The 23,556-nt window shown below is 38.6% G+C and overlaps 1 protein-coding gene across 1 annotated transcript in view; it reads left to right on the top strand.

Annotated features, from left to right (window-relative positions):
- The first annotated feature begins 2,616 nt into the window (after positions 1-2,616).
- Positions 2,617-23,556, top strand: part of stk17a (serine/threonine kinase 17a) — a 41,651-nt gene continuing 20,711 nt past the window's right edge. The window contains exons 1-2 of the mRNA XM_023294018.3: positions 2,617-3,037; positions 21,218-21,430. Of these exons, the coding sequence (XP_023149786.1) occupies positions 2,853-3,037; positions 21,218-21,430 (398 nt within the window). The 5' untranslated portion in view covers positions 2,617-2,852. The remainder of the gene's footprint in view (positions 3,038-21,217; positions 21,431-23,556) is intronic.

The raw sequence follows: 23,556 nt of genomic DNA, 5'->3' as shown, positions 1-23,556 counted from the left end.
CCTACAGTATCTGACCTGTAGACATGTCCCAGTGGTCCACTCAGGGCCTGCTGAGATAGGATCCATCCCGTGATCCCGAACAGCTCTGAGTGTTTGGCACACATTCACAGATTTGTGAGAGTTTTCCACACTGGACTTTTCACTGTCATGAACTATCAGCAGCCAGACAGATTTGATGCTTATTTGTTCTCTACACGAACTTCACTTTTTCTCATTTTCACTTGAAAGACTACTGAGATAGACATTTGAAACGACGTGTGATGTCACCTAAATGGTGCTTTATTTGCCTGCTAGCAACAGAAGCTTGAAATATTGGGTGATGGGGCACTAAAAAAAAGTAACAGAAATCCAGGAATGTCATGTTTAATTCTTGTTTGATATGAAGATTGGCCAGAGCAAATGAAAGAATGGCTTTGATGAGAGTAAAATAGTTGTCTGGCCGTCGGATCATTACTACTGCAGTCATTGTTGGCAGTGGTGAGGCCTTATCCACGCACCTCTGCATCCATGAGGACAAGGCTGTGATCCTGTTGCATTCCCGGTCTTTTTTTTCTTTTTCTTTTTTTCTACAATCTTTTGTACTGTTATTTATACTGTATTGTATTTATAAGTAAGGGGAGGTCCAGACACTTTCCTTGAATGTTTAATTTGCAGTTTTTTGATGATAATGAGCATCAGTCAAAGAGTTTGCCTTCACTTTTGGAGCCTTTGTGTTTTGATATGTATGTCTTTTCTATTATCTATTAAGCTGATTGGTTGTCTGTCGATCAATCTGTTTTCATTCGCCTCACAGTGTTCCTCTTGGCACCATCATTACATCAATGAGTTTCTGTTGATGTCATTTTTTTTGTCTTACTTTGTCAGAAATCGCAGAACAGCATGTATCCTGTAAGTAATCTATGCTTTGGGCAGTTTATGACAATGCATAAAAAAGTTTTTTTGTATTCACTTTGTTGAAAATGTGAAGACACTGTACTGAAATCTTGTTTTTATTGAGTTCATATGTTTAATACATACATTGTAGATCTAGAACACTGATATTTATTGTTGGGAAAGACTGATTAAGAACACTTCAGCAACACTTATATGTAAGTGCATTGATAGAAGCTATTATATACATATTTAAATAAGCTATTGGAGAAGCAAAGAATCATGGGATGTCTACGGAAAGGTAAGGTGGTGGCAAACTGTAGACTGTTTGGTTTTCTTGTATTTTTTTCTTTTTTAAATAAAGGGAATTTATCAAAGGGAATATGTGAATGACTCGATGACGCAAAGCATGCATATTCTTTCTGTTTTGTTTCTGGTTTTGTGTGTCTGTAAAGTACACATACTGTATGTACATAATGCTGAGAGGTACAGTTCTAATTCAAGTGAGAACGGGTTGCTAAATACTCAGGCTGTGCTATCGCTCCATCATACCATACAACTGTTTATGAATCTCAATAAAATGATCACTTTGTTACTGTGCTGCCATTGTGTGGAGTTATCCTACATCAGGGGTGTCAAAGTCAGTCTAGCTCAAGCGCCACATTCAGCCCAATTTGATCTGAAGTGGGCCAGACCAGTAAAATGATCAAAACGACAAAAGTCAGACAAAAAAAGACAAAAAACAAAACAAATATTACAAAAACGAGACACAAAATGACAAAATATGAGACAAACGGTGTGAAACAAAAAAGGTGACAAAAGGTTTGACAGAAAAATGGACAAATGGCAAAAGCAAGACAAACAATTACATAAATGACACATAATGACATCTTTTACTTTATGTCCAGTGCAAAATGACAAAAATGAGACAAGTGACACAAAACAAAAAGAGACAAAAAATTAGACAAAAAAGTTACAATGTGACAAAAAAATTTACACAGGAGATAAAAATTACAAAAAAGGACAAAATGACAAAAAATAGACAAAAAAAACACAAGCGAGACAAGAAGGAAACACAAAAGAAAAATCAGAAACAAAACGACAAAAACACAACGAATAAAGTAAAACAAAATGACAAAAATATGACAAAAAACAAGTGAGAAAAAGGAAGCACAAAACAACAAAAAAGAGAAACAAAAGGACAAAAACATGAGACATGACAAAAATCAGACAAAAAAACAACAAAAAGCAACAAAAACAAGACATAATGTTACAAAAATGAGACAAACGACATGGAATAAAGCAACAAAGAGACAAAAAATTTGACAAAAACGTTACAAAGCGACAAAAAATAGACAATTTTGCTCTCTCCCCACTATCATCACAAATGTCATTTAAAAACAGACTCCTGAATGAAAACGTCCCCAATGATTCTGATTATTCATGGCTTTAATTATAGTATATTTTCCCATCATGAAAATTACCTTCCCTTCCAAGTCCATACATTGCATCTACACATGAGGCGACAAAATAGTAAAATATGTTCCTGAGGTTTGAGAATCTGTTTTGTTTAGCTTTTTTTGAATGGAATATTTATTTTAAAAACTGAAATAATTTCAGGAACGTGCCACCGAATGATGCTCCGTCCTTTCCCACATCAATGTCCCTCCCGCTGCATCCCATTGGCCAGCCCTCCTGTCAATCAACACCCGCTGCCATGGTAACAGAAAGCACAGTGAAGCGTCAGTGAAGCTCCAGACGGACGGAGAGCGAAGCGAAGAAGTTCATCAAAATGAGCAGTTCAGCGGTCGTATCGGGGCTCTGAACTCTTAGGCTGCCGGGCGGTGATAGTTTTCTGTCACACGAATGTTTCTTTTTTTTAATTGAATGTCTTCGCTCAGCCAGCTGCCTCGTTAAGTATAAGTGTGCAGACAGTTTGTGAAAGTTACTTTTAGCTAGCTAACCTCTAATTAGACGACGCCATGATCCCCGAATGCCCACGCGCCGGGGACTCCAGGAGCCGGACCCGCCTCCACTACGGTCCGGCGGCCGAACCGAGCCAGGACCGGGGCGGCAGCGGCGGCTTGTTGTCGGAAATCAGAACCACCATCAACAACGAGCCTTTCGTGGACCACTACACCATCATCCCCGGCAAAGAGCTCGGACGGTAAGACTGAGCAGATATCTGCGGATGTGTCAGAATTTTTCCGTTAAGTGTTTCGTTTTTGTTTATTTGTTTTTTGCCGTAGAACTACCAGTGAGGGCAAATGTTTCCACAGTGTCGACAGGGGAACTAGTTGTTGTTCACCTGGCAGGGTAGTGAGGAGGTCCGTGTCTAAACCTGACTGATTCAAACACAGATGTGTGGGATTTTTTAGTAAAGTTACTCTAAAATAGTTCTGACCAGGCAGAGCTGCTTTATCTTCACTGTTTATCCATTAGATGCATTGAAACATAAAATATACACATGTATTGACTTATATCTGGATTTAAAAGTGACCCTGTTATTGATCAGATATGACCTTTAATAATGCTATCCAGCTGAATATGGGCATTTCTCCACAACATTTTCATCAGCAGGTAAATAAAACACACTGGTCTGTCTGTCTTTAGCACTCTGGAAGTCCATAGTTTCATTCCAGAGACCTGGCAGATGGGAATAGCTAATGTTTCACAGGATTTCTTGGAGGTTATTCATTAGAGGAAATGCCCTCCGTCCTGTAGACTCAGCGGATCTGGGATATAGGTTCTAACAAAGTCACAAGGCCAGTCCCCTTTTGATTAGAATATTTTGTTGACATGACGAGTCAACCATAGAATGACTGAAGGTGTTGGTGAGAGTCAGTTCTTTGATGACATTATTGTGTCTGTGTGTGTTGGCCCAGGTACAGCCTTAGAGATAACCACTGAGTTTAGACAGGAGAGTTATGTATGTTTGAGTCTTAGACTGCCACAACAAAGGCTGTGTGTGTGTGTGTGTGTGTGTGTGTGTGTGTGTGTGTGTGTGTGTGTGTGTGTGTGTGTGTGTGTGTGGTTTGCGCCGCATGACTGACATTGTGACTGAGATTAGCTTTCACAGAACAACATGAAAGGTTACATTAATCTGCAGCACCACTCTGATCTCCAGCATTGTGGCGGACAGATCAGCTGACACAAGTTCATGTTTTAAGTTCATGTGGACCAAGGCGCTGCTCAGGACTGATCATGTAGAGTCTACCATAGAGTCTACAGTATATGAAGCCGACATGTAATGTCAGTCAGGTTTTGTGCTGTCTCAAATTCCACTTAGATACTCCGTGTGCTTATAATTTTTTTGTTCAATTGTGTGTAATCTTGACCACTCCAGCTGTACTCAATGCTAACGTACCAACTGCACGTTCGACAGGAAAACCAGTGGTGCTTGTAACAACTTGCTTGTTTGGAAAACAGACTGTACAAAGAGATTTTCAGTCATTCTCACCATCATAATTCATCACAAATTGAGCTATAATTGAAGTAGTTGTTGCCCAATCTGTAATCAGATGCTCCAAGAAAAAAATAATCAACACAAATGTCTGCAATGCTCCTTGATAAAACTCTGAGCTGTTTACTCTCAAGTAACAGACATGAGCCTGAAGACAAGTGCATCATATTCATAACTGACTTAAATGAAGCATCCTGTAGAAGTACACAAAGTGACACTGTCTGGCACTCTTCTGTCAGCACAGCCATCCTTCAGTAAACTTTGTAGGCAGACCTAAATGTAGGTGAAGGCGAAGCATGCAAAAGTGTGAGGAAGCCTACTGAAACGTGAACATTTTTCTGTCTCAGAGGACTAGTAAGGTGGCCTTTTAGCAAAACATTTTAGGGTAATATCCTGCAGCTCAGCATAGAAACACTGACCACAAAGAGGGACGTTTCTAATAGAAAGGCTGAAGCTTTGGAGGATATGCCGGTTCTCAGACTGCTGAAGCCTCAGATTGGTTTAAGATAAACTGAAAGACATTTTTACACAAAACAAAGAGTGTGGATTTTTAGCCACCATCATTTATACTGCATTTGGAAGGGAGATTTGAACACACACAGCAAGGTACACTGCCAGTCATAAATTTCAGAACACAGCAGTTTTTCCAGTTTTTTATTGGAAATTATGCATGTTAATGTGTCATTGTATTCTGAAATTGAAGCATAGATAGAACAAATAAACAAATTCAGGTTCAGGGTTCCTCTCACTCTGTACAAGTCACTGAACCTGGATCCAGCAAAACAGCCCCAGACCATCATGCTTCCTCCTCCATGTTTGACAGTTGATGTTCCACACTGAGGAACCGTCCTTTCTCCTACTGGACGGAGTACAAAAATCCTGCTGACGAACCAAAGATTTCAAATTTTGATTCATCAGTCTATAATACCTTCTTCCAGTCTTCAACAATCCATTGGTGGTGACTCATGGTCCAGGCAAACCTCTTTATCTTATTCTGATGTATTAGCGATGGCTTTCTTGCTGCAACTCCACCTGTCAAACCTGCAACTCCAGTTCTTCTCAGACTTCTTCCTATGACCACTATGAAGCTGTGATTGAAGCTGTTGTCCTGTGAGCTCCTATCACCAAGCTGTTGACTCTCACAAACTTGTCTTCTGGTTCTGTTGTGTCTTTGGGTCTTCCAGATCTCTTCCTGTCAGAGTTTCCTCCAGTTTCTGAGAATTTTGATGGAGAAGAAAACTGTACTAACTGAGACACCCTGACTTTCTTCACAGTTTCTCTGTAAGAAAGACCTACATGTTTAAGTGTTATGATGGTCTGTCTCTCTTCTATTGTTAATTACCTTTTCCTCATCATTTTTACAGCAACACACTACTTTCTGCAGTACAGTACAGTTCAAATAATGCTCTGGAGGGTTCCATGGTGTGTTTCAACACTACTTTTATACAGACAGAGGGGGTTGGAAGTAATCTAGAAAAGTTGGGACTCCTGTAGGATTTGGTAGCATCAACTTTCAAGACTGGATCAACCTCCATTGCTGCAGAAAAGCTTTAAATTGTTAACCCATTTCTGTTCCCTGATTAAGGCCTTTTGTATAATTCTGTACATGTTTATAAAATGTACATTATTTTTCAATTTTGGGTAACCTTAGAGTTTTTTTAACCTGTGGCAGATCACCACTTACCTTTGTACCATTCCAAGCTATTCATTGAACTTAAACGACTTGAATTTCAAAAAAAAAAAAAAAATGGAAAAATTGGGATGTTCTACAACTTTTTACCAGTAGTGTAGATTTGAAAAATTGTGAACTTGTCATCTAAGACTGACTCTCACAGTTAAGCTCAGCTTTATTTAAATCAGTCAGGTTAGTTCATATATTTGATATTTCAGGTTCTTAAACCGTATAATTAAACTTGTTATGTAAATTCACAATGTCAGTCTCCTCTATTGGAAAGCCATTTGGCACCATGCCTGTTGTTTCTTACAGGCTATAGAAATAATGGTGACTTTCCACCAGCTGTCATTCACAGCTGGCTGCTGTTGAATAACTGGTCTGAGACTGATATTAGTCAATCAAGTAGATCATTTATGTCATTACTGTCATGCAGAGAGTGATCATTTTAATCAGGCTACAAAGAAGCATTTCTTCTAACCACTAAAGTTGGAGTGAAGTTGTGAAGTGGGACAGCTGTTTTGGGTGCCCCAGGTTTTGGAAATAAGCTTCCCCTTTTCTGGCTAATAATAATAATTTTGATGAGTAGTTGATATTTTCACTCTTGCACTGTCAAATGCTTTGAGGGGTTTCAAACCCATCTGTCATCATATGGTTTTAAAGCATTTTAACCTGGCAGTTATCAGAATGTTAAACAGGATATTTAGTGTCTAGGGTTTGGGTTATTTGGTCCTCTAAATTGCCTGTAGGGGTGAATGTGAGCATAGATGTCTGTCCATCTCTATCTGCCTTGTGATTGATGGCTTAACTGGCTGTCTAGTTTGCCCCCCTGAGCAGCCACTTCATTAATTTTGCTGGCAGTCGACGGATAAATTAACTGCTTCAGCACTAAAATCGGTTGAATGTTGTTCCAGTCGTTCTGGCTTTGAGCTTGAAAACTCTGAACCTTTGTTCGTGTTTTCCTCAGAACATTTCAACAGTTTGATGACCTCAGGGAATACTTGATTCCAATTGGGCAGTAGGTATGACTTGTGTTCATGTTAAGTCATCAGTGCTCACCTTCTTCTAATACAGTGAAATAATCTCCAGTCTACCTCTGAGCTCTCAGAGCTCCTCAGACCACATTTTTTTCTCTTCAGCCAAACGTCACTGAAGCTGTTGATTTCAGCACTTTTCAGCAGGCGCATTGTTCTGGTGGTTAATCTGCGTAATAACACATGAAGGAGTCGCCGTTCTTTGGCCGTACAACTTGTGTTTATTCCGTGACTGACTCTTGGCCAGTTCTGTGGTTGATCCTTCTAAACACAGGGATGGAATTCCATTCATGAGGCCTTTCCAGATTAAAGGCTTTGCCGTAACCTGGCTTTTGTGTGCCCGTGCACTGCTCCGTGGTGTTTTGTTTTGATTGTGTGTTTTTACCTGGACAAGAACCCTATTGGGCCTACAAACTAATTTTTGGGTGTACTAGTGTGATTAACTTTTCATTTTGGTGCTGACATTGTTCACTGAGCCCTTTGGAAGTGAATATTGTGTTTTTAGTGTCTGAATTTGAGCTGTACAACAGGATCTAATACTGAAGCATGATCAGCATGCAGAACATTCTGCCATTAGTACGGCGTTCTAGCAATGTGTCTTTATAAACTGTGAAGTGTAATGTGCACGTTTGAGCGCTTTCCAGACTTAGATATGGATTGATGCTGCCCAACTCGGGATTCTCTGCCCAGTTGCCCTCCTGACATTCCTACTCTGTGGGGAGAATCCCTGCATGTATGGACTTAAGCACAGACTTTCCTCACTATTAGGTGATCCATTTAGTTTCTGACTAGGGAATGTTCAAGCTCTACATTGCCTTCAGTCACAAAATGTCAGTTCCACTGATCTGTAAAGACCAACTCAGCTCACCCTACATAAAGAGCACATCCCTCACCATATACTTAACCCTTTGATGCACAACATGGATAGGAAAGATACCCATATTCCATTGAATATGAGTATCTTTTGACCCATGTTGTGCATCAAAGGGTTAAAGAGCAGGCTATGTGTCAGCATCGTTCTGGGTTATTGATCTGTGAAACACATTCTCTTCTTTACACTAACCTGTTACATTTTTGAGGCTAAGCATTAAAACCTTCTGACTTTATACAAGCAAAAGTCTCCTCTGCACTGTCCATTCACCTGTTGGGCAACGGGCTGAAGTAATTTTGATAATCCTAGCTGAACAGATGTCCAACCCAGCTGAGTCTGTGCTGAGTTGAAGTTAGTTAAGATAAAATATTCAACAGCTGGACCAAAAGAGAGTTAGTCATTTGAGATCTTTCTGAATCCCCTCTCACCCATGAGCATCCACAACTGTTTTTCTGAAGGCTGATTCTCATTCTGTGAATTTGAAGATGCGCTGAACTTTCTTCTGTTTCTCTGTTTATTAAAATTCTAAAAATGACTATAAAATGTGTCAGTATATCATCTTTTATAATAGACACTGTTTAAAGAGGTGTTTACTTCTTCAGCTATGTTTAAAAAGTTAACATTTTCCATTGAATGTCTTTCTTGTTTCAAATAGCTATATTTATGTGAAGTGTGAAGAAATCTTCCTGTTTTTCCCTTTTTCACATGGGATCTTTTTGTTTTTAAATTTATGCATTTTATCCATACTTTATAGAAAAAAAACAACTCTCAATAGCATTTTCTTATTTCCATTAATAGTGTTACAATGTCGAACATTTATGTCATTTCCCAAGATTTCTTGGTGGTATGGTAAAGCTGTTTACTCTGAGATTTGAGAGTTGGCTTGTGGAAATAAAATATATATATATATATATATTGATAAGTTAGTGTCTGTGCTATTGAAACTCTTTTTTTCCAGTTGGAAAACTGGACATTTTGAGAAGGCTAAGATTGAACTGGTGTGTTTAAAAGGCTGCACTTAGACCCCTGCTAGCAGGCTACTCTTCACATGGAGGGTTGAGGTAGGCTGAGGATGGGGGAGTTTAAGGTAATACTCTCCAATACGACTCTGCTGTGGAAGTCCCAGATGGCCCAGAGCCAAGCTCCTTTAGTGTCTACGACAGTGGTGAGGCAGTCATTGAATTCCATATGGATCAGACCCAAAGCTTTTTCCGTGTTGGGTCTTAGTGACAGACGTGGACCCTCGCTTATTAGTCCATATGGTCCTGGGAAGAGCTTTAGTGACTGCACATAAAACTAGAGTATCAAAGTAAGAGCCCATCATTATTACCATGGTTAGGTTGTTGATGCCAATTTCTGATAGCTGACAGTTTCATGAGTTTTTATTTTTTTACTTTTTCTCACAGAGCGGCTAGTACATTTATGTTTTTGAACCAGAATCTCATTTTGAAATAAACTTGAAAATGTCATTTCAAGGATAATATAAACTGATCATATATGGATGAGTTTATTGATATTAAAGTTAACACAAAAAATAGAGATATTCTATTTAATCTGGTAGGTTGATGTGATAACTTAATAACTTCTGTTTATTTATTTTTTGTACTGTGCCTTTCTTTCATGACCAAGGTTGCTTTGTTTCATTATCATCTGTGTGTATGTTGTATCTTCCTATAGTCTATTCAGATAATAATGATTCTGAATGGAAAATATGTATCACTTATCTCGGTATTAGTTCATGTAGTATTTAGCTGTATAGTCTGTCTTATTGCAAGGTGGAAGCTGCAGCGGGCCCTTGATGGCTGACTGTAAAAGACACCAAGGATTGGGAATTCACTGTCGGTTTTGGTCAGATTCCTTTTTTTGGACCTGCATCTCAATTTAGGCCATCCTGCTCCGACGTTTGTGGCTTTGAGATTAGTGACATAGTTGATGACAATAAATTGACAAAAGTAGACACACTGTCACCCAACCCTAGTGTGCACGTGGCAGATCTGTTGATACTGTGAGTGTTTGGCTCCAAGCCAGAGAAAATCTTTATTTCATTAAATGCAACCAGGTCTGCCTGACAACTGGTCACAGAGCCCAGCTATGAGGCTGTAAACTGCCTCCACATTTCACATGACCAGAACCAAAGATCACTGACACAATTTTAGAAAGCTGCTGCACTTTAGCCATGGATAGGAAATATTTTGTTGTGGATGGAAATACATTTAATTTGCATGGGAGAGGCAGAGTAGTAAAGTGTTTACTGTTGTAACTCACTGGGCATCATTTTCATAACTGGGAAACAACAGGATACGGTCTGTAATTGACATGGATAGACCATGCTCCAAAAAGTGAAGGCTTTACATGCAGACATGAAAAACATTGATGTCATTCACTGTGCCTTGCACTTCCAGAGAATACTGGTATGTATAACTCCCATCATGAAGAAACGATAATGAATGGGCTCAAAAATTATAGGAAGGAAGACATTGCTGAACAGCTGGATGTAAGTTCATGGGTACGCTGCAAACAAGAACAACTAGCAGCTGATTTTCCAAAATACAGTAAACATATATAAACAAAAGAAAAAGCATCTAAGAAAATACCAGTCCCTATTTGTACCTGGCGTTCCAGAAGCACGTTGGATGAGCTCTTTTGGGAGTCTTCCTGTCTGGATGTATTTAATTTTTTTCTGTTCTTACATTGGTTCCCCAGTAAGCCTGTATGTTGATGGTAATGTTATTGCTGCTATCAGTTAGACTGAGCTGATAAAAATAAAGAATAATAATAAATATTAACTAGAAAATTCATTTAAAATGAAAGTATTTCCCGATGGATGAGGTTTAAATTACAGGAGGCTGTGCTTGATATCACTGACCAGCTGGTAACATTAAATTTAGCCCACCTTCCTTACAGACATAAATCCAGTCTGAATGGGACTTTAGGTTCACCAGTGAAGATGTGGATAAGGAAAGGCTTCCTATTGTCAACCACTGTATTATATATTAGTTCCACTACTAATTAATTAACTGTGACAGAAATTATGCTTGCTGTGGCTTGATAAACTGCTTCTAACACATCAGTCTGTCCCCAGCATTTAAGAAACCAGATGTTCTCCAGGAGCCTTCAGCAGGGCAGTTCCAGTGTTTAAATGCAGGGATTGTTAGTTCACAGATAGCTAAGCATGATTAAATAACTCATACCGGCTCTGCAGTGTAAATATTTACAGCAATAGGTAAGCTTAGAACTAGTGTGTGTGATTCAACCCATTTTAGTTTAGTTCAATTTAATTTAATTCAGTTCAGTTTGGTTATATTTTTATATTGTGCCGATTCACAACACGTCATCTCATAGCACTTCAGACAGGAAGGTGAAGACCTGACACATTTTAAACAGACAGACTCAGCAAATCCAAAGTTTCCCTCCAAGCATATCAGACATGCATACGTCTTCACTCGGTAAACACACACACTAAACTAGGTCATGTTTGTCCTTTTGAACAGCTAGTGCAACCTGCTGCAGCTCTCCATTAGATGTTTCATGTTCAAACCTAATCACTGTATTGTTTTACACAGAGCACTGTCAGGCTCTCTGCTGCAGCTTGGCTTTAGGCTGCCACCTCCCACAGCCATCCACTACGTCCATTAGACTGCTTCTTAACATTAATTGTCGCTGTGTTATTAGCCCTGCCTTGGTCTGTGTGTGCACACATACGCATGCATGCACACACATGTACAAAAGCCATCTCTTTCAGGGTGTAGTCTGTGAATGAGGCTGCTGGCTTTGGAAATGTGCTGACGCTGCTTTAGAAAAGCTGTGGTGGCCCAGTATGGTTTTTAAAGAGCCGGCACAGACTCCCAAACCAAAGAGCATCTCTGTGCTGTTTTCAGGCATGGCCACACCCAAACTGAAACACATCACTTCCAGGGGTCCTCAAACCATGACAACTCAAAAGGATGCTAAAGTAAATCAAGTGATGAATAAAAGTCATTTAATCTTCTAATAAATAAGCTATCACCACTCTTCAGTTACATGAAGTGTGCCTCAAACAAAAAAGTCCAATAAATAACTTGTAAAAGTGAACTTGCGTAGCTTAGCACTAGACAGTGAATCTGAAGTACATTTTCTTCCAGCTATTTAGGCACTTTTCTTGGCAAATTCTTTAGTAGGAAAATGTTCTATGGAAAAATCATTTTCACAAGTACTATGTTGGATTACGTTCACAGCTGCAGTGGATAGTTCATCAGTATATGACTACTACAGCCCTCTGTATGCATGGATCAGCCTGCAGCATCCTCTCCCTTTCTGTCTGCCGCTCACTCTCCTTCCTCTTGACTTTTCCCAGTCAGTTTTCTATGAAAGCTCTCTACTTTTATAATCATTAATGGAACAGGGAGAGACTGAGAACCTAATCTGTTCCCTGGCAGTGACTCAGACACATCTTCATGTCGTTGCCACTGGAACAAATTACCAACTTTTGCCACAATTTCTCTGCCTTGGTCAGATATTGACTTAAAGTCTCGGCATGTCATTGGACTGACATCTTAGCGATTCGGGTTCTGAAAATACAGAGACTATTCAGAAATGCTAATGCATTTTATTTTTTCTCTTTTTCAACTACTTTGAGCTCAATTGCTTTAAAAAAAAAAAAAGTGAAGTAATTTATGGGTACAGGAAAAGCCCTGCACCCTGTCTCGCTTCCTGCTGGAAGATTTATTAATTCCTCAGATTTCAGTCTGACCTTCATCTGGTTCACATTTAGTTCGGAAATGAGCAGTGACTAAACCAATTCAGCAACTGTCAAATTCAGTTGGCAAAAATTTTGAGGATAGATTAAACATTAAAGTCGACGTCAAAACAAAAATTAGGAGCATTTGTAGCTGTCAGTTTATCTGTGAATTATGAGTGATACTAAACAAAATATCGTTGGGATTTTGATTTGACATAAACAAAATAAGCAATTTGAAGATGTCACCTTAGGCTTAAAGAAACTGAGATGGATTTTTGCAATTTTCTATAAATTTTCTTTTATTGTGGTTTTATTACCTGACTAATGAAAAATATACATTTGATCCAGAACCTCTTCATCCTCTCCCTTTCATCTCCACTGCTTGTTCAGCTTACTGTCACGTTTCTTAAATACACGACTACATTCTTTCCTCGTGTAATACAGTGTATTTTTGGTTTGTCTCTATGAATATTCACTGAACAGTCTGCGGATGTCACGTTCATAAAATGTATGATGGACAAAGGATAAAGACACTTATTTTACAGTCACTGTACAGTTATCTTGTAAGTGGCTGTCAGCAGGCCCAGTATTCCCCGCTATCCAGTCCTCCACAATGTCCATACATGAGCAGTTTGAATAAATGAAGTGTTGACAAAATGAAAAGGAAATTCCACAACCGCTCAGTCTGGTGAATAGAAAGACCTCTTTGAGTGTCAGATCTGAGGAAAGCTCAAAGCAGTCGTTGTGACAGGAAAGCGTTTTATAGCAGCTTTAACAACCTCTTATGAAAGGGGTTTCTAATGAGAAGAGATCTGAAGCTGCACTAAGCATCAACATACTGTATGCTACAGTGTTTTAAGAGTTTCTTTTAAATATCTCAGCCACCATCTTCAGATAACAGGCATGAAGTACTTTCTCTGTCAGCCTACATGTTATCAGTTTCAACTGATACTGAACATAAACCTCTAAATGGGAACTTGAGGCAAAGTAAATAAACAATGCATTTGTTATCACTAATGCAGCAATATTTACTCCAAAAACCAAGTAAAATTGAACACTTTCCTGTGTTTAGCAGTAGTTTTTATGTGCATGTATGCTGTGAAGTTCTAAAATGTTCTCTATCAAAAACATTTAAAAAGGCATTTTCTTTTCTTGGTATCATTCTCCAAAAAAAATCTAAGTTACTAGAGTAAAAACCTGTCATCTTTACATCGCCATGTGACAGTGTAGCAGCATTTGACTTTTTAGTAAATTTCTGTTTGGTCAGAGGTCTTTAGGCAGCCCACTTTCTCAGTGGTTGTGGTCTCCAGCCAGCTGAGTGAGTTGGTGATGTTTCCTTCAACATGAATTTATTTCCTCAGGAAACTCTCAGGAAATCCTGCAGGTTTCAGTAGACTAACCAAACACTTGATCAACAAACTGAAAACACTTTATTGTCTTACAGCTTTCCATAATGCAATGCTCTCTGTTGAGGATCGCAATTACACTTGTGTCCATTTAGAAAAAATATCTGAACACACAATTGAATAGTCACCAAATACAAGACAACAATCTCTCATATTCAGGCCAGTACTGTATATTTTCTCTCCATGGCAGTTGAGAACATTACACAACTTCTTATGATGATTGGGAAACCCCTGTTTGCTTAAATTGAACTTTGGATTTACTCCAAAGGCTGTATGTTTACTTCGTAACTTTCAGCTGCTCAACTGTCAAGTTAGCATGTTAACCCTTTGATGCACAAAAATGACCCATATTCAATGGAAAATGGGTATGTCTTGACCTATGTTGTGCATCAAAGGGTTAATAAAGTGAGGGAATAATTGCAGTATAGGCTAGGGTTATGCGGTGTGGGGTATTGGTGCTCCATGCCTATTTTTCAATAAGCTCAAAGCTCAGATATTTTATGTATATAAAAGGTGACAGATAATTACTAGATTATCATAGTAGGTAGTAATGTGGTTAGACTAAAGGTGAAATTATTTAGAAATGAAGGATTGGCTGTTTATATAAATGTTAAAGGGGAAGAAGCTAGTTGCGTCGGTAATTTGGTCTCAAGTCTTCGCTGTGGTCTTCGATCTTTTCAGCAGGAAATGTGTGTTGGTGTAACTCCCAGCAGCAGCATCATCAGCCCCATGACTCTCACATGAGGATGAAGCAGCTAAGTCCAGTGCTTCAGGCCTGTAGCAGCTTGTGATGACAAACTGTACTCTGATACAAGTCCTTGATGGTTTCCACACACTCTTTTGCATTGTGTTTTAATCTCACAGCTTCTGTTCTCGCTCTAAGCTGTGTTTTTATACAGAATGATGTGTTATTCTCGTCTTAGATGACTAATGTGTTCTGTGGGCCAGTTAAATCTAACTACTGTTCCTGTTTTAACTGCCCCCGTAGCACCGAATAATTATAATAGTCTTCTTTGTGAAAGTCACAAGAAGCATCAAGTGTTTTTTGGGGTACTTTAAAATCAGTTCTCTCTGAGCTGCACTGTGTTCTCTCCGTTGTAGAAAACAAACAGAATAGATTAGTGAATTCATATCGCAGTGATTGAAACACATGCAGATTTTCTTTAATAGGTGCAGTCATAATAATAGCTGGCATGTAGTGTCGCTTCTACAAAGCTATTAGATCTCATTTTTGAAGTGTGCAATGGAAAAGCCAATTCAATTCCAGAAAATACAGTGCAGTCATTCCAGCTCATCTTGACATTTCTACATTTGAATTTGTGGCACAGATAGAGAATTTGCTTCCAGTCATCTCTGCACACGTTTCTCTGGCAACCTAGATATTGCTTTGAGGCATGATATGCAGTGGAGAACCAGTATTCAGCACAGTCTGACCCACTGGATGTAGGATCTGGGTATAAGCTTATGAGTCACTCCTGTCACACAGATGTCTCCTCCCCCACAGCTGTCTGTATGTTACACACTACCTCCTAGCAGTCTACACATTCAACATTTTAAATTGTGTCCAAGATTCGGTTTCTGCAATAAGGCAGCCCTGCTTGTTTTTCTATGTGAATTAGCCTCTGCATGCGAATTTTCCACCAAAATGTTACTATTTTTAAGCGTTTTTCCCATGTAGCAGAATGATAATGAGGTGTAACCAGACCATTCTTCAACACTGACAACACTGTGGAAATAGGTCTGGCTATATGGCAGTAATTCAGCATATGCAGTTCTGAAATGATGTGTTTAGCTAAGGTATTGGGTGTACGACGGTTAAGTTTATATGATGTTTCTCATTGTTCTAAAAACACTATTTTGCGGGCATTTTCATTTAGCTTAGTTTCCAGAGCCGAGGAGCTCCTTAAGTTGATGCTTTCATTTAAGAGAGTCTAGTAATCACATGTTGCAAAGAAAAAATAAAGAACAAAGCTAGAAAAAGTCACACGTCTGAGAGAGTAACTGTTCTTGCATGTTTAAACAGCTTAAAGTGTTTAGCATGTTAGATGTTGCAGGGGAATTACAAGTTAAAGCACTGTCCATCAGTGTTTGCTGGAAGCAGTTAAAATCAGTGATAGACGTAATCACTGACCAAAGACAGCATTTCAGTTTCGAGGTTAAGCCATGGAAGCGTTTGGATTTGAACAGTGCGTATGTATGTGTTATTTGCATGTACAGTAGACTAGCTGGACAAAGGAGCTGAAAGCAAGTAAACTTTGAGCCAAAGAAAACAGAAGCAGGTGATGTCTGAGCCATAAAAGCAATTTGAATGCCAGCTGACACTTTTTTCAAAGCACTCTTTTTAAAAAGCATAGTTTTGGGGTTCACTAGCATTTTTATCAAATCTTAAACTACTTAATAAACTGAAATCCTTTTAAACACCCTTGTATTATGTGTTTGTTTAGATTTTGTTATTTGTAAGAAACTTCCTTATAGTTTATTTTAGGCATATGTGCAGTGTGACCTTGGCATTGAATTCATTGCTTGGTCATAATACTTGTCTTCCTCCATTATCACCTCGACAACCAGGAATATTATCTCACTGTACTGTATAAATTACCAAGGTCAGACCAATGTGTCAGCCCTGTAACAGACACTTGTTTTTTCTGCCCTGATAATTCTTGTTCTTCCAGTTTGTCAAGTTATTCACATCATAACTACAGACAACTTAAATCACCCTACAGAAGCTCTAGTATTGTAGTGAATGTATACTAATTGGTTCCATATAATCATGGCACAAGTCCCTCTAAAAATAAAATAAATAAATACACATTTAATCAATTAAAAATGAAGGAGAACTGTTACGTATGTATGAATGAATGAAACAGCATTGCTACACCTATGTTTTAACAGGAAGGTTGGAATTGTGAATTCTTAATCCATCATTGAATTTAATTATTTATCCTCCTTTTCAATCCTCCTAGTAAATCTATCCAAATTTATTTTCAACCTTTGAAAGGTTAGTGACATTTTTAATGACTGGAACTCAAAAGATCTTGTTAAAATCTACAGGCTGAGAAGACAGAAACAGTTTTCAGTGGCGATTAAAGTTTCCAGCTTGCAGCTACAGCCTAAAAATTAAGTAATATAAAGTCAAACAGATGGTGCCACTGATGCTCAGTGTACATAATAAATATAAACAAACAGCAAACAGCAGATGATATCAAATGTTGATTAAATCTGTAAAGTTGCAGCAGCTTCCTGACTTTGGCAGAGCTTACTTTCCAATAGCTACTTGCTCCAAATGATGAATGTTCTGATTTAGAACTAAAAGTTGGTCCGCTTAATCTATTCAAGTCATGTCAACAAAGTTTAGTCTAGGAGATTCTTTCTGCTGGCACTGATGAGACATGAAGACGCTACAAGAGGAGACATATCTGCTATCAGATAACCTGCTAGTTGTTATTATAACTGGGCCTCTCTTGGCATAGTCATGATTCACAGTTTTAAAAACTCATTGTTTATCTCATACTGGCCTCTTATGAAACCTTTCACCTTAGCCTGTCTGAAACAGCACGTCCCCTGCCAATAAGCCCAATTTGTTTTGATTTACCAGCCTCCAGCAACAAAACCAAACAATATTAGTCAGATTTCTCTTGTTTTTTTTATTCTTTACTCGTAATGTGAACTTCTCGGGTATATCTGCACATGCATGACACTTGATCAGATCTGATTTATGCATTGGACAATGGCAACAACACACTGAACAGCAACTTTAGCAGCAAAAGCTGTGGAATGGATGTCTGTGGACATCTGCAAATGATCTGATGCCAGTGTGATGGGCAAGCACAGATAGTGTTGTAAACAAGGCATTCAAAGCCGGCTTAAAGCCTGAGCTTTTCACATGCATTTAAGTTTTATAACTTTCATATATAAGGACCAGAAAGTCACAAAAATCATCATGTGTCCCCTTTTGTGCATGTAAAATCATGAATCTGTGTTATATTGTTGGCTTTCGGGACAGTATTTTGCCCTGATTCTATGTTGTGACAGCATGCAGTTGGCAGCAGAAGCAGCCAACATCCAATCAAATCAAAGTGGAACAGTGGCTTTGTGTCCAACAGATTCCTGACTGGCTGCCTACTGTGTTGCTCCACATTTAACTTCTGCATGGGTAAACAACCTAACATTAGTTGAGACTTAGCGCTATTCCTCTTTGATGACTCACAGACCAAGAAAAGAGATCCATAATTAACAGATCATGTTTCTGCTTCCTCTTCTTCCACCTGTTCAGAGCCCATGTAAAAAGCAGGATAAATCTTGATTACAGTCACAATTCTAACTGTTTATATGTTGCAACAGCAAAAGTTTTTCTCTGTAATAAACTGTCTTTCTGCTGGTTCTTTGTGTCAAGGCAGAATAAATCCAAGCTTCATTAAAGAAACAGAAAGAGCAGTGGATCAGTAAGGCTTAGCCAGAGTTCTGCTGCTGATTATTGAAGCATTGACTGCCAGCATTAGCCAGAGGGATGGCATGATGTAGGCTTGTCATCTCCATCACCAACTGCATTTCAAAGGATCTCTGCAGGGCACATGTGCACAGACCGTCTTCACATGAGATCACGTTCCAGTCTGCTGAAAAACTAGGCCACGGCAAAGGGTTGAGATTGAAGAGAACAGAAAACGGTGCCAACAACTCCTACAGCTTGATTCACAAAATATGTTAAACTCAGGTTGTCTGTCAATAAGTGGTGGGCAGATCGATCCAAATATTAATAATATAGATATCATATGTCGATGTTGAACGATACCAATGTAATGAGATCGATACTTTCAGTTTCTCTCCTGTTTGCCTGAACTGCATGGTTTCATCAAAGAGCTGACCTGGCTGTCAGAGCTCCTCCTATCACAGAGCAGAGCAGCACTTAGCTCCTCTTCCCTCTTGTGATTGGTTGTTGTACCGTCACGTGACTCAGCGGTGCCAGATAAACAAGCAAGCAGGTTCAGCAGCTACATCATATATCATAGTGGTGGAAAGTATAACTTTAATTTCATCTCTGTCTGTTCCTGCCTGATGTGTAAAATGAGCTGTTTAGCTGCTGTACGTTCCTCAACCAACTCTGAGGAAAGAGGAGGCAGAGAAGGAGTCTGACTGAGACACAGCTGATGATCAGACTGCAGGCAGGAAGATACTGAACTGGTGGGCCAATTATAAAGACTAGTGCTGTAGCAGGGCTACAAAATTACATTATTAATCACAATCATGATTTTAGCTTCTAACTACTATAAGAACACGACTGACTGTGGTCTTTTAAATTTAAAAATGTGCTCCGCTCTAAGAACACGTAGCCCACTCAGGTATTTTTACTCATAGAAAACAACACGGATGAATGAAATCTTGAACACATCTGAAATGAGGACACTTTATCTCACTCTTTTCAAAGGAATTTTTGTTCACACACCTGTCTGAGCACGGCACCCACAATCTTAGGAAGATCAGTAAATATAGTGTCTGTCAATAAGCAAATGTTCAGCTAGTGAGGTGTTTTGCCTGTAACCAGGTGGGACCAGGTAGGTGCAACCAACTGACAATGTCTGTTTCACCAGTGGGACTACGGAAAAAGTTAGTCTGGAGTATATTTGGTATCGGAGCGATACCAAATCTTGCAGTATCACACTCCACTACTGTCAGTCTCCCTCCCATGGACATCGTATCTTAAGAACATCTTCAATGAATTTCTTGAAATTTGACACAAATATTTACTTGGACAAGTGATAAACTAATCAGAATTCGGTAGTCGATGGTCACTGTGGCTTCACAAAGCACAATTAATGACCATAACTCAAGAATTCATACTCTGATTGGCAAAATGTCATGCCGTCTAAAAGGATATAATGTTGAAGTGATGATATTTTACATCCAAGAAGTCAAAGGCCAGCTTTACTGTGACATCTTGATGTTCTGCAAAAATACCTTTTACCTGTTTATAAGTTCGTACTTATCTTGTGTAATTGTTGCTAGAACACAACCTGATTGCTCATTGCAGTCTACATAGTATGGTTAGGTGATACATAACTGAAAAGTTTATCAGGATAAAATGGTTAAGTTCAGTTAACATCAGTTTTATTAATCATTTTTTAAAAACCTGTTTTTAACACAAGGCAAGGGTAAAAAGGTATAGTTTGACTTTGAACCCAAGTCATGTATTTATTAAGATACAACACAGCTGAAATTTTTGAAAAGATAAATGTACACAAATAAAAATCATACGATTATAGGAATGATCTCAGCTTGATACATATTCAGTAAAAAAAGCAAGTAAAACCTAATGTAGGCAATCAAGTATCTCTGGACAGAGACCCTCATTGGCCTTGATATCGTTTTATTGCCTAGGCCTATTAAAGACCAACTTTATTTTTTGCCTAACTTCATTTTTTACCACAACAGTACATATATTACTAGCTGTCTTTAGTAACCCTCTTATAATCTTGGTGGAAAGACCTTTTCTTAGCTGCCCTGAAGTGGGAGGCGCCTCTGAAATTTTTTGCAATCTCACAGGTGTCTGTTTTCTGTCTGAAAGAAACAAAAAAAAGTTTGAGACGAGAAATTTTTTTCCAGAGCGATGTACATCTGAGAGGAGATACAACACAGGCAAGGATCTAGTCAGGAGAAAACAACCTGGATAAGATCCATAAAAGTTGGAGGGTTAGACTGTGCTCTTTGCTGTGTTCTTCTTTTTTCCTCAAACATGTTAATTCTTCTCATCCAGGGCCAGAGGCTGGTTTTAAACCCCTGGCAAATATTTCATCATTTAGCCAATGAAATAACGTTCTGATTTTCCAACACCAGTTCGCTTCGGAAACTAAGTCATGGATTAAAATATGGACAGCTGAGGTCATGCAGTTGTGATTGTACTGTTTTTCTTTTGCAATGACGGATTATTGGCAACATCATGTTCAGAATCCAGAAATCAGGGGACAAGTCTGTGGTATCTTCATTAGAAGTAATAGCATGGTCTTTTATCAAGTTTGATTGGATTAAATGTTAACGTCTTGATGAATCCTGTCATATCTGTCTATAGAAAGGGTTGGGGGTTAGGGTCAACCCATTGCAATGTTACCTGAATATACAGGTATATTCAGGTAAGAATGTATACAAAACTTGGCTGTTGTGTATACAGTTCTGATGGTGTCCTTGTCTTTCAGGGGGAAGTTTGCTGTGGTCAGAAAATGTGTGGAGAAATGCACGGGTAACGAGTATGCTGCAAAGTTCATGAGGAAGAGACGAAAAGGGCAGGACTGCCGGATGGAGATCATCCATGAGATTGCAGTGCTTGAGCTGGCCACAGCCAGTCACCGAGTGGTCAACCTCCATCAGGTCTATGAGATGGCTTCTGAGATGGTGCTGGTTCTGGAGTTGTGAGTATCTAGTTTAAACACAACAACCAAACACTCACAGAGGCCTGAAATACGAGGTGTTAAATATTTAGAAACTTCTTCTAATGTTCTCGAAATAAGGTTATTATGTGGCTCTCTCAGGGCTTTCCTATCCATCCATGAGTGGGTTCACATGAGAGACAGTTTTTATTGAGACTGATAAAGTTATAAGAACCATTTGAACAAAAATACTTATGATGACTAAGTCATGATGTAACAGATATACTCATAGGAAAACTGACTTCAGTGAGATGAAATACATATCGCTATAATCACTCATGGAATAAAATTGACCTGTTAGAAGTAAGACTCATTTACCTTCTGAACCCCAAGCAGTTTCTGGGAATATTTTGCTCCTGTTACATTTTAACTCACTGTGGGCTGATGTTTACGGCATAGAAAGTCCTGCACTGAAAAGGAAAAGACAAAATTGAATGTCTTTGATTATTTAGTTATACAAAAGTTTAAAAAAAAAAAAACTGGAATCAGCATTTCCAACATTTTTCCAAGTGCATAACAAATTTTACCAATACTCCAAATATGATGGTTCTACATAGATTTTATGACTAACATTTTTTATTAGTTTCCATACATTTATCTCTCATCTGCTCTATGTAAATATGTAAACCCACAGGGTTTGTGCAGGGCATTAAAAAGCATTAATAGTCATTAAATTGATTTTGTGAAAATTAAGGCCTTTAAATGGCATTAAAAATCATTAAATTTGATTCTCAGCAGCATTAAAAATTCTTTGTGCAGTTTTCAAGAAAAATATTTGATTATAATAATATATAATTATTGACAACGATTCGTCAGATATGTGCATCTGTGTAAACATGCCGAAGCATTGCGATAATTGTTCCGGCCGGTCGGGTACCGGCAGGCTGGACCAGGTAGAAGACAGCTGGGAAATGCAAATTCCAGCAAAAATTACTAGAAAACGTGGAATTCAGAGAATGACTGCAGCCCGTGGGTGGTCAGGGGTGGTTTCTGGATTCAGTAATAGTGAAATGTACGGAAAGTTTTCATAGAAAAATCATCTTTTACAACAAAACAAACCTTTGTAATTTGTTGAGTTCATGATCATGGCATTAAAATTAAAATTTTTACAATATAGCATTAAAATGGCATTAAAAAGCATTAAATCCAACTGGCTGATTTCTGTAGAAATCCTGACACAGCCTGCAGTTCAGCCCACTTTAGGTAAATAGTCCATGAACAAAGTGTAGTTTTTTGTTTTTTACAGGATCTTGTGCAAATGATTGAGGTTTTTTAAAGAAGACACATAGAATAAAGTGTTTGAATTTCGATTTTTCTTTCTTTTTTTTTTTTTAAGACACCATGCCTTTACCTGTCAGTAGTGTTGGGGTTCAGAAGATTTTTAAAAGGGCTAACTGAAAATAGTGTGTTGGCCTGGAATCCAATGTTTTGTCAGAACAAATTCCAATGTACAGTCATGAACAAAGCTTAACATACACTTGTAAAGACCATGTATATAATGGCAGTCCTGAGTTTCCAGTTTTATATAATGGGATGATTGAAAGACATGCATCAATCATGCATTTTGGTTATTTCATTGATTTTTTTACAGGTCTTTTAGAAATATGACATAATCCTCATTGTCAAAAATATACATACAGCAATTCTAACATCCCTTGACAGAACTGGTGCTGTTAAATTGGTTGGCTTTCTGACAGAATCTAGATTCTTCAGCATAGTCCACTGATTCTCAATGGTGTTTAAGTCAAAACTTTGGGGAGTCCTGTCTACCACATTAATTCTAGCCTGATTCACCTGTTTCTTTGCCGCTTTTGATATGCGTTTGAAATCATTGTCTTGTTGGAACATCCAACTGCATCCAAGACCCAGTCTTCTGGCTGATGGATTAAGGTTTTCCTGAAGAGTGTAGAGATACTTCTTCTTCTTCACTATTCTATTTACTTTGTGTACAGCACCAGTTTCACTGGCAGTTATACAGCCCCAGAGCATAATACTACCACCACCATGCTTGACGGTGCGTTTGGTGTTCTTGGGGTCAAAGGCTTCACCTTCTGTCCATCTGACCACAGAACTTTTCTCCAGAAGGCCTTTGCTTCGTCAAACCTCAG

This window comes from Amphiprion ocellaris, chromosome 22 (assembly GCF_022539595.1).
Source record: "Amphiprion ocellaris isolate individual 3 ecotype Okinawa chromosome 22, ASM2253959v1, whole genome shotgun sequence".
NCBI classification, from domain to species: domain Eukaryota; kingdom Metazoa; phylum Chordata; class Actinopteri; family Pomacentridae; genus Amphiprion; species Amphiprion ocellaris.
The sequence above is the reverse complement of the archived record's forward strand: the minus strand, read 5'-3'. Positions and strand labels throughout refer to the sequence as shown.